At 50.9% G+C, this 16278-nt stretch overlaps 2 protein-coding genes across 5 annotated transcripts in view; one reads left to right on the top strand and one right to left on the bottom strand.

Moving 5' to 3' along the window:
* Positions 1-10675, top strand: part of TSNAXIP1 (translin associated factor X interacting protein 1) — a 15944-nt gene extending 5269 nt beyond the window's left edge. Inside the window, exons 3-16 of one of the 4 annotated variants that reach the window (XM_035024952.1) lie at positions 5025-5137; positions 5285-5411; positions 6540-6633; positions 7200-7396; positions 7655-7790; positions 8225-8394; positions 8472-8631; positions 8708-8838; positions 8971-9096; positions 9228-9380; positions 9481-9590; positions 9803-9929; positions 10051-10157; positions 10362-10668. In XM_035024952.1, coding sequence (XP_034880843.1) covers positions 5025-5137; positions 5285-5411; positions 6540-6633; positions 7200-7396; positions 7655-7790; positions 8225-8394; positions 8472-8631; positions 8708-8838; positions 8971-9096; positions 9228-9380; positions 9481-9590; positions 9803-9929; positions 10051-10157; positions 10362-10602 — 1992 coding nt within the window. In that variant the 3' untranslated portion in view covers positions 10603-10668. Of the gene's footprint in view, positions 1-5024; positions 5138-5284; positions 5412-6539; positions 6634-7173; positions 7397-7654; positions 7791-8224; positions 8395-8471; positions 8632-8707; positions 8839-8970; positions 9097-9227; positions 9381-9480; positions 9591-9802; positions 9930-10050; positions 10158-10361 lie in introns of those variants that run through there. The other 3 variants (XM_035024955.1, XM_035024954.1, XM_035024956.1) reach the window with 3 other exon arrangements.
* A 104-nt stretch (positions 10676-10779) lies between these two features.
* Positions 10780-16278, bottom strand: CENPT (centromere protein T). The gene is made up of 13 exons (XM_035025326.1): positions 16166-16278; positions 14958-15048; positions 14733-14820; positions 14528-14624; positions 14270-14406; positions 14110-14146; positions 13750-13898; positions 12955-13146; positions 12349-12657; positions 12003-12093; positions 11272-11448; positions 11080-11184; positions 10780-11002 (listed from the first exon to the last, which is right to left on the bottom strand). Exons 1-13 carry the CDS (start codon positions 16276-16278, stop codon positions 10879-10881), a joined length of 1710 nt encoding a protein of 569 aa, XP_034881217.1. The 3' UTR covers positions 10780-10878.

Below are 16278 nucleotides of genomic sequence, written 5' to 3'. Positions count from 1 at the left end.
CTCCCTGCTCTGCGGGAAGCCTGCTTCTCCCTCTCCCACTCCCCCTGCTTGTGTTCCCTCTCTCGCTGTCTCTCTCTCTATCAAATAAATAAATAAAATATTTAAAAAAAAAAAAAAAGAAGAAGAAGCAGAGAGCATGGAGCGCCGGGGAACACCTCTTTCCACCCATCTCCTGGTGGAGCGCAGCTGGTAATGATAACCAAGACCCGGAAGCCGTGCTTGCCCAGGAATCAATGTACGGTGACCACGTTTTCTCTCCGCAGAAACGGCAGACAGAACGCAAGGATTGGCTTTTTGAAAGTCTGAAAAACGTATTAATTCACTAGGGTCAGGTGCTTGTTTGACAAATTCCCCGGTGTCTTTCAGGGTTACTTGGCACTTTTATAAAAATCACATCCCTCCCCCCAAAAAAATCACATCAATTTTCACAAATTTCAAAAACATTTTTTTTTCTGGCCTGATGTTTAACAGTTCGACTTCTCTCGTTTTTCCAATTTGTCTATTTATACTTTTATTTTTTTTAAAGATTTTATTTATTTATTTGAGAGCGAGACAGATAGTGACAGAGATAGCGAGAGAGAGCACAAGTGGGGAGGAGAGGGAGAAGCAGGCTCCTGCTAAGCAGGGAGCCCAACGTGGGGCTCGATCCCCGCACCCTGGGATCGTGACCTGAGCGGAAAGTAGACGCTTAACCGCCTGAGCCACCCAGGCACCCCATCTTTGGTTTTTGTTGGTGGTGGTGTTTTTAATTTGAGAGAGAGCGCACAAGTGGGGAAGGGAGCAGAGAGAGAGAGAGGGACAAGCAGACTCTGTGTTGAGCGCAGAGCCTGGGACAAGGCAAGGGGCTGGGGGCTGGAGGCTCAAACCCACCACCCTGAGATTATGCATGACCTGAGCTGAAATCAAGAGTGGGGCACTTAACTGACTGAGCCATCCAGGCGCCCCCATAGCTCTTTTCAAACAGAAAGAAAACTTAAGGCTTTCTTTCCTAATAGCAAAAGTATTTTAAGCAATTAAAATAAATACCAGGGCGTGCGCCTGCGTGACTCAGTCAGTGAAGCGTCTGCCTTCAGCTCAGGTCATGATCCCAGAGTCCTGGGATCGAGCCCCGCATCGGGCTCCCTGCTCAGCGGGAAGCCTGCTTCTCCCTCTCCCTCTGCCTGCCGCTCCTGCTTGTTGTGTTCTCTCTCTCTGTCAAATAACTAAAATCTTTTATAAAAATCTTTGATAAATACATACATACATACATTCCAGGGCACCTGGCAGGCTCAGTCAGTAGAGCATACAACTTTTCATCTCAGGATTGGAGCCTCACATTGGGGGTAGATATTACTTAAAAAATAATTAAAGGGGTGCCTGGGTGGCTCAGTCCATTAAGCATCTTACTCTTATCAGAGCTCAGGTCTTGATCTCAGGTCACGTGGAGCCTACTTAAAATTAAATAATTTAAAATTTTTTTAAATTAAAATAAATAAAATAAATACCTTGTGAGCGCTGCTCTGATCATGTCCCAAACATTTTGAACATGTAATTTTAACATTCTTTTTTTCTTAGGTTTATTTATTTTTAGTAATCTCTACACCCAACCTGGGACTTAAACTTATGACCCTAATATCAAGAGTCCCATGCTCCTCCAACTGAGCCAGCCAGATGCCCCCAACATTATTTCTATAACATGTTGTATTCTAAGAAGTTAATGGGTCAAGAAAAATAGAAATTTCTTGTTAAATTTCAAAATAGTTAAGGGGCACGAAGGGGGCTCTCATATTGAATTAAACATTGAACTCTAATTCAATTTTCTTTTCTTTCTTTATTAAATATTTTATTTTATTTATTTTTTTAAAGATTTTATTTATTTGACAGAGAGAGACACAGCGAGAGAGGGAGCACAAGCAGGGGGAGTGGGAGAGGGAGAAGCGGGCCTCTCGCTGAGCACGGAGCCCAATGTGGGGCTTGATCCCAGAACCCTGGGATCATGACCGGAGCCAAAGGCAGACGCTTAATGACTGAGCCACCCAGGCGCTCCTATTAAATATTTTATTTTTAAGTAATCTCTACACCCCAACGTGGTACCGAGATCAGGAGTCACAGGCTCTACCAATTGAGCCAGGCAGGCGCCCCCAATTTTCTTTTTTTTTTTTTTAAGATTTTATTTATTTATTTGACAGAGAGAGACACAGCGAGAGAGGGAACACAGCAGGAGGAGTGGGAGAGGGAGAAGCAAGCTTCCCGCGGAGCAGGGAGCCCAATGCGGGGCTCGATCCCAGGACCCTGGGATCATGACCTGAGCCGAAGGCAGTTGCTTAACCAACTGAGCCACCCAGGCACCCCTGGACATCTGTTTTTACCTACTTGTGCTTATTCCCTAATTTCAGGCTTTACTTAACCCTTAGAGCTATAGCATTAGCATATTTCTATGTTAAGCCTTTATGTAATCATTTCATGACTGCTTCTATTTTTAGACACTTAGGAGTTTTCTAATTTCTAGACATTTAGGAATTTTCTAACTTTTTCACAGTTATAAGGCTGTGAGGACTGCCCCTTCTGCATAAAGCTGCTGCTCTATCTCTGTCTCCCTCTACACTGACCACCCCACGCCTCAGCCTCAGGCGGCCTGCTGTCCTTGGGCATTCACCTCTATTCATAGCTCTTTAAAGATTTTTTTTTTTTTTGCAGAAAGAGACACAGCGAGAGAGGGAACACAATCAGGAGGAGTGGGAGAGGGAGAAGAAGGCCTCCCGCGGAGCAGGGAGCCCGATGCAGGGCTCAATCCCAGGACCCCCGGACTATGACCCAAGCCAAAGGCAGATGCCCAACGACTAGGCTACCCAGGCGCCCCTATTCATAGTTCTTTAAAACACGTGCTGTTTCCCTGAGGTGTTGGTGCTACCCAGGATGTCTTTGTGCCCCACCTCTAACCCTGATGACACACACCCTCTCCCAGATGACCTCAGCTCCTCTTATATACTCATTCAAGCTTTACTGAATGAACATCGCAGACATCACCACCTCCTATAAGATGATTAGCTTCCCCTGGTCCCCTGGTCCCTTCTAGTCAGGGTTTGCCCCCTCCTGGTAATCTGCATTGGCTTTAGCCACTACCTGCTGACTTGTGATTATCAGTTCACTTGTCACCCCACCTCCATCATACCCCCGGCTTCCCTCATATCCCTAGAACCTAGCAGGTGTTCGAGAATGTATTATGGCCCCAGTAATGTCTGACGAACAAATGGATGACTGAATGGATGAACTACAGAAGTGAGCTTCACTGGGTCAGAAGCTCGTTTTTTTCCCCTTAAGTTTTGAGTATTTCATGAAAAGGTTAAAAAACCCAGCCCATGGGGCTCCTGGGTGGCTCAGTTATTAAGCGTCTTCCTTCGGCTCAGGTCATGATCCCAGGGTCCTGGGATCGAGTCCCACATCGGGCTCCCTGCTCAGAGGTAGCCTGCTTCTCCCTCTCCTCCCCACTTGCGCTCTCTCTCGCTATCTCTGTTACTTCTCCATCTCTCTCTCTCAAATAAATAAATAAAATCTTTAAAAAAAAAATAAAACAGCCCATACATATTAACTGCTTCCACTCCCTACCCCTGCTCAAGGTTCAAAATGAGATCCCACTGCTTCAGGGCACTCCCACCTACCTTCCCCCAACTCAGGGGTTACAGCTTAGTCTCCTCCTAGGGTCCACAGCTCCCCATGCTGCATCTCTGCAGTCCTATATGTGTGTCAGTCCAGGCATGAGGCTGGGCCTGCCCTCCTCTATCTGTCTCTTTCCCTGGACTGTGCTGTGGGGCAAGGGCTGGTACATATCGGGACTCACATCTGTTTTCATATATGCAATACTCACTCTACAGAAGAGAAAAATAGCTCACCTTTACTGAATTCCAAGGGGGTGTCTTAGTCTGTGTAAACCAACTTCATGTTTTCTCACTGCATCCCCACATTAATACAGTGCAATGGGAACTAAAACCATCCCCATTTTACAAATGCAGAGACTGAGGTTCAGAGAAGTTAAGCCTGTGGTCACACAGCCAATAAGGGATATCTGGCTTTTTAACCTAAACTCTACCTCTAGGGCCCATAGTCTTAATTATGAACCATATTAAGAAATGCTAGGGAGGGGTACCTGGCTGGCTCAGTTTAGGGCATGCGACTCTTGATCTCAGGGCCATGAGTTCAAGCCCCATGTTGGGTGTGGAGCCTACTTAAAAAAGAGACAGAGAACGAACCATGAGAGACGATGGACTCTGAAAAACAAACTAAGGGTTCTAGAGGGGAGGGGAGTGGGAGGATGGGTTAGCCTGGTGATGGGTATTGAGGAGGGCACGTTCTGCATGGAGCACTGGGTGTTATGCACAAACAATGAATCATGGAACACTACATCTAAAACTAATGATGTAATGTATGGGGATTAACATAACAATAAAAAATTTAAAAAAAAGAGAGAGATGTTGGGGAAAAAATCAAGAGTAGAGGGAGGTGGGGTGCCTGGGTGACTCAATTGATTAAGTGGTTAAATGTCTGACTCTTGGTTTCAGCTCAGGTCATGATCTCAGGGTCTTGGGATTAAGCCCTGCGTCTGGCTCCATACTTGGTGTGGAGTCTGCTCAAGATTCTCTCTCCCTTTCCCTCCTCCTCTGATCCTCCCCTGTGTGCACGTACTCTTTCTCTCGCTCTCAAATAAGTAAATAAATAAATAAAATCTTTAAAAAAAAAAAAAAAAAAGAGTAGGGGCTCCTGGGTGGCTCAGTTGGTCAAGCTTCCAACTCTTCATTTTAGCTCAGGTCATGATCTTGGGGTCGTGGGATCGAGCCCCACGTGGGCTCTGCACTCAGTGGGGGTCTGCTTGAGATTCTCTCCCTGTGCCCTCCCTATGCTTGCACATGCATGCATGCTCTCTCCCCCTCTCTCTCAAATAAATCAATCTTAAAAAAAAAAAAAAAAAAGAGTAGAGGGAGGAAGATGGAGAGGAGCATCAGGAAAGGGAGCAGTGTTGCCATGGTAACCCCACCCGTCTCTTCCTGCAGTCCTGTCAGTTCTCCATTGGTGACCAACTGTCCCCATGGCCCACATACACCAGTGGTCAGACCATTCTGCATAACCGAAAGCCCTGTTCATACGATTATCGGAAACGAGCAGGGTAAGCTGGGGTCAGCCCCATGGTGGATGGACTGGTAACAGACCCAGCATTGGACCCAGAGACAGCACAGGGGTGTGTGCTGCCCCAGATTAATGATTAAGGGCACTGTGGGGTGCCCATCACATCTCATCCCACCATCCCCTGCAGTAGCTGGCTGAAGCAGCCCCTGGGCATTACTAAGCCGAGGTACCTGGAGCAGCTAGAGAACTACCTACGCAAGGAGCTCCTCCTGCTGGACCTGAGCACAGATTCTACCCAGGAGCTGAGGCTGCAGGTTAGAGCCACAGAATAACTGTGGGGAGGGTGGGAGGACAGGTGGGAGGAAACCTTACTCACTAGGACTGAGGACTTCAGACTTCAGGAGAGACCAGCCTCTCCCAGCTCTTTTGGGGTCCCCATTCCTGGTAGGGGAAACATGTTCTATGACAAAGTTAGTGAAACATGTTCTATGACAAATTTAGTGAGCAGGCAAACCTCTCCTGAGGTTTGATTTTCCACACCTGAGTCAGGTAGTAGACTGGATGCTGTCTCCAGTTCCTTCAGCTCTGTGATCAGTGCCTTGCATGGGTTGTTGGACATCAGTCAATGGAGCCTGAATCCTGGCAGTTGGGCAAGAAGGGGTCATACAGGGCTCACCAGCCTAGGGATGACAGACCCAAGCTTGAGGAACTCAGCTCAGATACATAGAAAAACTTAGATGCACATTAGATTCTAATACATATTAAGGAGGGAATCACCGAATTCGTGCTCAGACAGGGATGATGACAGGGAATCCCTCACTTCCGACTTAGTCACTGACAGAAGCATTTGCTGAGCATCATCTGTGTGCCAGGACCTGAAAGGGGCCCTGAATACAATCTTACAGGCTGAAGGTACTTCATCAAGGAAGCAGAACTTCAGAGAAGGCATATCGCTATGAAGTGGTGGGGCTGGGATATGAACTCAGGGCTGATTCCAGAGCCTATGCTAATTCCAGTACATAATGCTACCTCCAAAAACTTCTGTGTCCAAATGGAACAAGAAATGACACTTCTGTTTGGTCAGAATACAAGGCTAGAACATTTGATCTCCTCCTGCCTCCACAGGTCTGTAAGATAGCAAGCGGTAAGAGGCCAACTGAGGCACAGTGCTTGGAGAAGGCTGGCTGCCTGGAGAGCCAGAATGGGGTGGCCCTGACCCAGGTCATCTGCCAGGCTTCAGAGATAGTATCAGGAGAGACCTCCAGAAAATAGTTGAGAGGGACAGAGCTGCCCTTCACCTTCCTGGCACTGAGAGACCCAGGTGGTGCCCTGGAGCATTTATTTGAATATGGGTCACCTGGCAGCTTCTTGCTACAATACTTCTAAGCTTAAGAGAGTGGCAGCTATAGGCCCGGAGGTGACAGGTCCCCTTTTCTTGCCAGCCTTACAGAGAAATCTTTGAGTTCTTCATAGAGGACTTTAAAACGTACAAGCCATTGCTATCTTCCATCAAGAATGCGTATGAGGTGATGCTGGGTAAGACTACAGCTTCTGTGCCTGGATCCAGTCTGGAAGGCATGGAGAGGATTCTACTCTCACCTTCTGGGGCTGTGCAGAAGTATTGGGGCAACTACTAACTGGGCCTTGAGGTCACCAAGCCTTGCTCAGCTTTTTTGCTTACACTGTCCTATGTGATAGAGCACCTGACTACCTCCTGTCCTTGGGAAACATGGTAAAGCAGTATCTGTAGGAAAGAAAGCAACTTTACTATTGAGAGTGAAGCCCAGGAGGGAGTGAGTACCTCTGGGAAATGATGAGCCTCCCAACCAGGCACGGGAGGTGCTGGGCATGGTACAGCTGCAGGACTAAAGGCTATAGGGAGAAAGGGCATAGATGAAACCCCAGTCCTCAGCCAGACTCTACCTCTGGTTTAAAAGCAAATGTAGGAAGGCCTCAAGCAGGGGTGATGCTTTGTACAAAGCATGCATAGACACCTGGAGTTTGCAAGAGACATAGCCACTCACTGTGACCTTAGGATCAGTGTCTCCTGACTCTTTGTTCTCTGTGGTCCCAAAGGGACTCTCCCACCTGTCCCTGCTTAGCCCACCAGAGGGAGAAGATTCGGGCTCTGGAGCCCCTGAAGGCCAAGCTTGTCACTGTGAATGAGGACTGCAATGAGAGGATCCTGGCCATGAGGGCTGAGGAGAGATATGAAATCTCCATGCTGAAGAGGGAGAAGATGAATTTGCTAAAACTCATTGACAAAAAGAATGAGGAGAAAATCTCATTGCAGAGCGAGGTGAATGGGAGTAGTGTGGTGACCAACTCTCTGAATTCCTGCTCCCCCCACCCTAGGGATGATCTGAGGTCTTGGGCACTAAGGTGTCTCCTTAACTCTCTACCCTTCTGCCTGGACTGATATACTGAGCCACCACCTTGTCTCCTCCCTCCACCTTTCCCGTTTCCAGGCCCTGATGGGGCCCACTCAGCACCCATCCCATCCCCTTTGATGGCTAGCTATGTACAGGCCCCGACCACACAGCAACCTTCCCAACAGGTATCCAAACTGAGAAAGAATTTGGCTGAGGAGTACCTGCGCTACCTCAGCGAGCGAGATGCCCGCAAGATCCTCATTGCAGACCTGAATGAGCTGCGGTACCAGAGGGAGGACATGTCACTAGCCCAGTCGCCAGGTAAGCCTGAGGTGGGTTTCTCTCCCCTGAGGAGGTGCTAGAGAGGAGTCTCACCACTCATCCCCATTCGTTCAACTCTCTTAATATCTGTTCATTCCATCCCCATTCACAAAGCGGGGATGTTCTGCTGCTGCCTGGGTCTATTTATCTTTTGAGTTGGACTGAGAGTCTTAGACTCATTGTTTAAGTAGGAAACAATTATTGTCTGCTGAGGCAGCCTAGGCTCCCTCAGAGCAGGACAGGCCTGGTACCCCATGTCCTCGGCTTCTCTATTTAGGCCTGAAGTTCTAAGCTGTTAGTGCTGTGGGAAAGACCCAGGGGTTCCCAATCAGGGAGAGAAGGACCTAGGACCAGGCCCTGAGGGACATTCTAAACCTGCCCTGGGCTACAGGCCCTAGAGCCAGGGTGAATCAAGCTGGCGGGTACTCTGGCAGGCATCTGGGGGGAGGACCCTGTGAAGTTAACACTGGCTCTGAAGATGGCCCGGCAAGACCTGACCCGCACGCAGATGGAACTCAACACCATGAAGGCCAACTTTGGAGATGTGGTGCCCAGGAGGGACTTTGAAATGCAAGAGAAGACCAACAAGGAACTGCAGGAGCAGGTACAGGTACTGGTGGGTGGGCAGGGCAGGGCAGGGCCATGCAGGTAGGTAGCAAGGATCAATCACCTTGTCCACAGCTGGACAGCCTGAGAGGTGACTATGAAGAGGTCTGCAAGGAGCACGAGATACTGCTGCAATTGCATATGACCACACTGAAGGAGCGGGACCAGTTTCATTCTGAGCTCCAGGAGATCCAGCGCACCTCTACGCCACGGCCTGACTGGAGCAAGTGCGAAGGTAATGATGGCCACTGTGCTCCCAGGGACTGCTCAAGGATGTGGTTTGGACTCCAGCTCCCTCTCTGCACCTGCAGATGTGGTGGCCGGGGGCCCAGATCGCTGGCAAATGCTGGCTGAGGGCAAGAACAGCGACCAGCTGGTGGATGTGCTCCTGGAGGAGATTGGCGAGGGGCTGCTCCGGGAAAAAGACTTCTTTCCTGGTCTGGTAGGGGTCCCTGGGCTCGGGAGGCTTGGGGCCAGAGTCAGAACAGCCAGACCTTGCTAAGACTTGAGGTTCTGGGGAAACCATCTGGGGCTCTGCCTGGGCCCAGAGATGAACTGACACTCTCCTTTCCAGGGCTATGGGGAAGCCATCCCTCCTTTCCTTCGATATGATGGCCTTGTGGAGAACAAGAAGCCAACCAAGAAGGATGTCATAAACCTCCTCAAGGATGCCTGGAAGCAACGTCTTGTTGAGGAGCAGGTCAGATCTCATGGGCCATTTTGGCTTGGTGTGGCCTCCAGAGTCTTCCAGGGGGTTCCATTGGGATGTTAGGGAGAAGGGCCAACCCACCATGGGGCAGGCTTACTAAACAGTCATTTCCCACCCTGCAGAAAGAGAAATTCCCAGATTTCTTCTTCAGTTTCCTGGAGCATCGCTTTGGACCTGGTGAAGCCATGGCCTGGGCTTACACCATTTTTGAAAATATCAAGCTCTTCGGCTCTAATGAGGTCATGAGTCAGTTCTATGCAGTCTTGATGGGAAAGGTGAGGTTGGGCCTGGCCCTCCCTTTGTCCCCGACATAGGCCAGCTCTATCCCTACCACTCCAGGAAGCAGCAAGTTAGTCAATGCTACCTTCCCTGTAGAGGAGCGAGAGTGTATACATCAAGCAGAAGGAGACAGTGGCACAGCTGCTGAAGGAGATGACAAATGCCGACAGTCAGAATGAGGGGCTGATAACCATGGAGAACTTAAGGTGAGAGGCTGGTCCAGCCACCCCAAACTCCTGTCCAACATTTCATCTGGCCAGGCTTCCAGATGTGCAGGGGAAAGGGGAGCCTGGCAGGAAGGGCTCACAGCCTCAGCACTTGTTGTCCTTTTTGAGCATTAGTGGGGCTGGCAAAGGGGTACAGGAAGATGGGTGAGCAGGCCTCAGCCAGGCCTGTTGGCCCTTGTGTCTCCCCACAGCACTGTCCTCAAGAGCACCTTCCCCTTCAAGAAGGAAGAGAAAATTCTGGAGTTGATGGAGGCAGGAGGCTGGCATCCCAACAGCAGCAATGCAGACTTGATCAACTACCGCTTGTTATTTATAGAGGTACCCACCTCTATATGTGTATGTGGTGGGCAGGGGTTGTCCAGGAACTTGCCCAGCTCTGCCCTAGCCTCTGCTGGACCCCAACCAATGTGTTCTCACCCTGCCTTGTGGCCCCTCCCAGGATGAAGAGGGCCAGAGTATGCCCTTTGTACAAAAGCTGTGGGAACAGTACGTGGATGAAAAGGATGAGTACTTACAGGAACTAAAACAGGAGCTGGGCCTGGAACTGTGAGTACCTCCTGAGGCCCTTAGGCCCACTTAGCCATAGGCAAGTCCCTATGCCACAGGGTGGCATCTCAAGGCCTTGGATCTCCCTGTGTACTGAGCTTGCTGCTGGGCACTATATACTGCTCAAGCTCAGCAGAGGGCACCTTGGGGTCTGGGGTGCAGAAAGGAGGGGTCAAGGCCTATCTCTCTTTCTTTGTGCGGTAGCCATGATGAGGTAACCCTATCCAAGGTACGTGAAGCCCTGATGAACATCGATCCCAGCCTGGACAAGCAGACCCTAAATGGCTACTTGAGCGGGGCCTTCCAGGTCCCCAGGACAGAATTGCCTGAGAAGGGTGAAGAGAAGGAAGATGGCATTGTGGTACAGGTCAAGATTGCCCTGGAACGGCTTCAGATGACTGACATCAGGCGCATGGGGTCTCGAGAGCAGGAGCCTACAAGCTAGGGCCACTATGGGCAGCCTTAGTGCTCCAGTGCTGCTAACCTCTGACTTTTAATATAAAATTATTTGTCTGAACCTATTCTCCAGGTTATGCTGGGGAGTTGAGGGGAGGGAGGGAGGGGAATTGGTCCTGGCCTGGCTGGCCACAGGATATACACCAAAACACAGCACATTCTATTTGTGACACTTTATTGATGCTGGGGAGGTGGGGAGGAGACCTGGAAGAATATGTGCGGCAGTCCCCGAGGTGGGGACTGGGCAGGTGTTGAGGCCTGGCCACTACTGGGCAGGGAAGACAGAGTTGCCACTGAATGCACAAGGGATGAGCAGCTGCCGGTACTCCAGGGGCAGGTGCCGCTCCACAAGCACATGCAGTGAGACTTGGTCGTTGACCAGGCCCTGCCTGTAGCAGAGGAGCACAGAGATAGAATCAGGGCCAACACTCCCACACTCAGCACCTCCCTGCTTCTGCCCACTTACCTTCGCATCAGTAGTTCCAGGTCCTCCGGCCTCACAGTCTTGCGGCCGGCATGAGCAGCAAATACCTCCAGGTCGTCACAAAGATGCTGGAAATACTTGTCCAGGCTGCCAAAAGGGTTGGGGTAGAACAGACTGAACGGTCTATTGATGATCTGAGGGGTCCTCTCCCTACCCTGAGTGTCCAGGACTCACCACTTCTCCACCATCTCAAGAGCTGCTTTCTCCATGGGCATCTTGGAATAGAAGCTAAAGAATTTCACATAGTGGCTCAATCCAGTCTTGTGGGGATCTTGACGGGGCCTGGGGCCAGGGGTTCGGGCCCTGGGAGGAAGCCTGGTCGATAGAGGCTCCGGAGGCTCTGAAGATAAGCTAGGGGCAGGAGTGGATAGTTAGCTAAAATGCTGCCCAAAGAGGCTCCTAATCAAAAACAAGTCTTATTGGCTCCTGCGAAGACTAGGGCCCATGTGCTCCTTGGCTAATGTGGACCAATAGCTCTGTCTGCTGGGAGGCAGTGCGGACAGGGGCCACACAGAGGCCTGGTCTTTCCCTGGGGCCCTGACCCAAAGTCCTAGTCTAGACTCATTACACAAGCTAGTACTTGCTCAGGCCCTAGACCCTCAGGCCCTAGACCCTCAGTCTGTTGCTGCCTATCTGATTCTGCTAATCATCCTCCAGGAAGCCTTCTCTGACTACATACTGACTTAGCCACTTCCCTCTACCCAGGTTCCTCTAAGAACCTGGAAGCATGCACCAAGATGACACATGTACTCAGTGAGCCCCACCTAGCCCACCTCAGGGTGCTCTCTTGAGTGATCGTCTGCATACCAACAGGAAGGGGGATAACCCTTTGATGCTCAATGCCAAGCTCAGAAGCCTACCCCCTTCCCAAGAGGTCCATGCAGAACAAGGTCATGGGATCTTACACTGCAGTGCTAGGCGGTGGGGCTGGCTCAAGAAACTGAGGTTGCCTAGCCTGAAGAAACTCAGTGGTGCTTGAGGCCAACTCCGGACTTGCTGTAGAGAAAGGGCAGGATTAGAGTGGGCTCAGGCTTGACTATCTCACCCAACCGTCAAGGCCCACAGCTTCCTTTTCCTGTTCCTCAAGGGCCCCACCTAGCTCTGGTCAGTCAAGCAATGGGCCCCTCAGAGTCTCCCTGACCCAACACCACTTGTGCCCAGAAACACAACCTAGGGGTACAACTCCTCAGATTAGAGACTGAACACAGTTGTCACCCACTCACTCCCTCATCCCTGCATTGGGCCCCTTACCTGTCCTACCAGAGATGTCCTCATCTCCTGAAGATCCTTCTGGATCCTTGGCCTCAACAGCTTCTGTCATTTCTCTGTATCCCTTAGACTTTTCTGTCCTGACAGATCCTTGTGTTCCTGTTGTGTCCATCACTTTGCTCACACTCAGACCTTCCTCCATCCTTTCCTCTGCCTCCTCACCAACTCCATCCTGTAAGGGCTCTACTCCATCTTCTCCAGAAATAGCACTGCTGTTGTTTGGGAAGCTCACAGCAAGGGCATCAACCTTCTTTGCCTTTGCTGCTAGAAGTTGGGCTGGTTTTCTAGGATCTGAATCAAGGGAGAAAATATAGGTTAGAGAAGCAGTAGGGCAAGGCTGTAGCTCTGAGAAGGATAAAGCTAGAGTAGTAAACCTGGTCTAGGTCACTGAGGAGAAATGTCCAGAGGCAGACATAGGGTACTTGTTTGTGGAGTATCCTGGTCCAAAACCGACTCTGCTCTGACATATAAGAGGAATTAACAACCAAGGGACTCTGCAGAGCACACATATAGGCCTGAGGAGGGAAAAGCACAAATGCCAATTTTCATCCAAGGCTTAGCTCTGGGCCACATGCCCCACATACTCACTGTGGTTCTGCAGCCTAGGCCCACTGCTCTGTGTCCTGTGACTGACAGCCCTCTCAGCATCTTCAGCTTCAGTGCAGGGCAGGGAGTGGTACACACTGGGGGAACGGCCAACCAAGGGTTGGGAGAAGGGCTGAGTGTCCTCCAACACGGTATCCATTTGTACGGTGGCAACAGGGGTTCTGAGGCTATCACCTGGAAATGAAAGGCCAGTTGACACTCTGTTTTCCAGGCCTACCTGCCGCTACCCACTCACCAGGGCCTGGGCAGTGGGTCCCATGAGTCTGCCCCAAGTGGCCTTCAGAAAAAACTACCTAGTACTCTAAGCCTTATCCTCCTTCCACAGGTCTCTTTGCTTACCTTCCTGCTTCTTAGCCTGGCATTCACACTCTCCACATCTTGTCCCACCAAAACTGCTCACCTATGCCTCCACACTTTTCACTCTGCTAAGAACCCTCCTCTTACTCTAGTGAACTTGACTTGTTTTCTGAAATCACGCTGCCTGGTCAGTTCTGACTGGCCAGCTGATCCTGAAACCTGACCCTTATCTATCTCCCAAGAAGCTCCAGCTACCACACGACACCTTTCCTACCCTCAGCTCTGTAGCTTCTCAAGAATATGGGATCCTAGAAGATACTGGGACCAAGACTGGGACCAGCACTTTGGAGAAAGAAAGCAGAAACTCCTCATAGACCTACTGGCAAGCTTGCTCACTGTGCTTGACTTGACAGAGAGAGGAGTAATCCTGGACTCAGCAGCACCTCCTACAGGGGAGGGAGAGGGAAATCTCAACCTTACCTGGAGAAGCCAAAGCCAAAGAAGTATCTCGCAGATCCTGCAAAAATGCACCCACATCTACAGCTCGGCGGGTAGGAGGTCTGCGAGCCAAACCAGGCCTCTGCACTGATTGGGGCTGGAGAGGTGTGGCAAAGGTCAAATTGAGGGAGCTGGTGGGAGGGAGGAGGCACAAAGGAAAGTCAGGTATCTGAGGCCCAATTTTTAGGAGAATTCCCCCATCTGCCCTGGGGCTCTCATCTCTTAGTACTTAGCCATGATGCTATGAAGCTAAAACTGGCAGGGACCAGTAGGCCAGATTCCATCACAATCAATACCTCCCTCTCCAAGCCTTTCCACCAACCCCAGGATAGGCAACAGTACCTGGTGAGGGAGGAGGCACTGGCATTCCCACGAGGCTCTGCAAGAGAATTTAAAAATAAACTATGGTGAGTTACCAGGCTCATGAGAGCCCTCTCTCAGGCCTCCTCAGCCTTTCTAGAGGGCAAGAGAGGGTGGCCAAAGGTATTGTCCAGGGTCTTACCTTGGGAGAGAGGCAGTCCCTGGTCCATTCCTTGCTGAAACACTGACAATCTTAGCCTCTGCTTCCTCCTGCCAGGAGCCAGAAGACCTAGAGCCAGGGTTGTGGGGGGCTCAAGCTCAGGAAGTTGCAGCTCCAGGCTACAAGGATGAAACTTATCTCAGACAGGCCAGGAAGCCTAATACTGGCTTCTGGGGCCCTCAAGAGACTCCTGATCAGAGCTGCCCAATATCCCAGTAAAGGGAAGAATTCACTGTGCACCTGCCCCGACTGCTTTCCCGTCTAGAGGACTGGACCACTTGCGGTGTTGGCACTGGCTTCACCACAGACTCTGGCATCATGATGGAAGATTCTGGGGCTGCAGAGACAGCAAAGAGAGCGTAGGGATGGCAGGGCAGTCTGCCCTGAATGAGGGATACCAAGGGACTGGTGTCTAACCCTGATCAGCAAGTTAGTGTTCACTCACCAGTTAGAAGGATGTTCTTCAGCAGAGTCCGGGGTGTCTGTTCCTCCAGGTTCCCACTGGTATGAACATGGGCCAATCTGCCAATAGACTGGGTAAAAGCACCAAGCAATTTTTCTGTTCCTTTGCCTTGAGATTCCCTCAAGGTGGGCTCCAGAGCAGAGCTAGACCTCAGAGGCCCCTGAAGGCAGCAAGAGCCCTGTAGTGGTCAGTGGGCTGGGCACTTACCCTGGCTCTATGGGAACGCCGCCTCACATTCATCTTTGTTGGGCTGCTCAGCCTCCTGGAGGAAGGTGTTTCAAGTAGGGCTTTCTGGGCACTGCGTAAAGACCAACAGCTCTAAGAATTAAGTAGGGAGAGGGAACTAGAGGATGCAGAGATGTGCTTTCATCAGGGATATTGGCTTGAAGCCCTTTTCCCTCAAGGCCAGGGATCCAGCCCCTCCCACAGCCTCTGTTTCTAGCTCTATATCAACAGCTCTGTGGATGAAGGGGAACCTAAGGGATATGGGAAGAAAGGGAGACCATAATGATCCAGCCAGAGGGAGGGGCTGAGGAAGGCTTTACAGAACTGACTCTGTTAGAAGCAGAGGCCACACAGACAAGAGGAGCAATTAGAAGAATATTCATTCCTGACATTAATATAACAAATCAAAAAGGATATTTAAATATTTTGAAACCATTTAAGTACTTGTCAGGGTTTCACAGCAACTTCTACATTGGTCACTCCAGCACTGGTCTCCGTTCCAGTCCCTCTCAGATTCCCAAAGCACAGCTCCCACCTCATCACTTATAGGTCTAAAACCTACAATGAATAGCTTCCCAGGGCCTATAAAAGAACTGCACTGCCCCAGTCTGGCAGATGCCAACTCCCACACCCTCTGCACCAGGAGCTCACCATAGCCCTCATCCACTGCCACTGCCACCAGGTCAGGCCAAATTCCCTGCTCCCTAGCAAAGCATCTTTCTAGTTCCTGCCTCCCGAATTCTGCCCAGGCTGTGCTCTCTAGCTCCTTTCCCACCTTCCAGCTGGGCGTTACAGGGAAAGGGGACTGAATGTGCAGGGAAAAGTGGGGACCACAGAGGAGGCAGTTCAGGGCAGATGCCTGGACACACTTTGGGCTGGTGTGGGGGGAAGGTGTGGCCCAGAGAACAGCAGAGAAGGCCAGATTCTGAGCGCCTAGAGGCAGAAACCCAAAGACGCCAGCAGAGTTGAGCTTTGTAGTCCTGAGACCTGGCAGCCTGGAGTCCCGGGGGTGGGGGCACAAACTGTAAAGGGTGGACCCAGTTCTCAGAACCCGGGGCCCTGCGGCTCTCCGAGACTCAGTTTCCTTCTCCAAACAGGGTCAGCGCTGGATCCCGCTGAAGCCTGACCGCCCCCCCGCCCCGCCCCAATCCCTATGGTTGCTCACACGCTCGGGCAGCGCTCTCCCTTACCTAACTCTAGCACTTCGGCGTCGCCGCGGGGTGCGCGTATCCGCAGTGTCCAGCACGCGCCGCAACAGCGTGCGAGTCGTAGGCTCGCTCTCACGGTTGTAGCTCTCCGCCAT

Source organism: Mirounga leonina, unplaced genomic scaffold (genome assembly GCF_011800145.1).
Source record: "Mirounga leonina isolate KUSES-001 unplaced genomic scaffold, KU_Mleo_1.0 Mir_180, whole genome shotgun sequence".
In the NCBI taxonomy this organism is placed as follows: domain Eukaryota; kingdom Metazoa; phylum Chordata; class Mammalia; order Carnivora; family Phocidae; genus Mirounga; species Mirounga leonina.
Note: the sequence above shows the minus strand (reverse complement) of the source record. Positions and strands in the feature narration are given on the sequence as shown.

Bases quoted from the DNA above. Each gene is read 5' to 3' on its own strand.
- CENPT (XM_035025326.1), bottom strand. From the start codon at position 16,278: ATGGCGGAGAGCTACAACCGTGAGAGCGAGCCTACGACTCGCACGCTG. The intron at 11,449-12,002 runs GTAAGATCCCAT...TCCTGCCCCTAG, and splicing joins CCACCGCCTAGCACTGCAGT to CTTATCTTCAGAGCCTCCGG. The intron at 11,185-11,271 runs GTGAGTCCTGGA...CCCTTTTGGCAG, and splicing joins CTTGAGATGGTGGAGAAGTG to CCTGGACAAGTATTTCCAGC.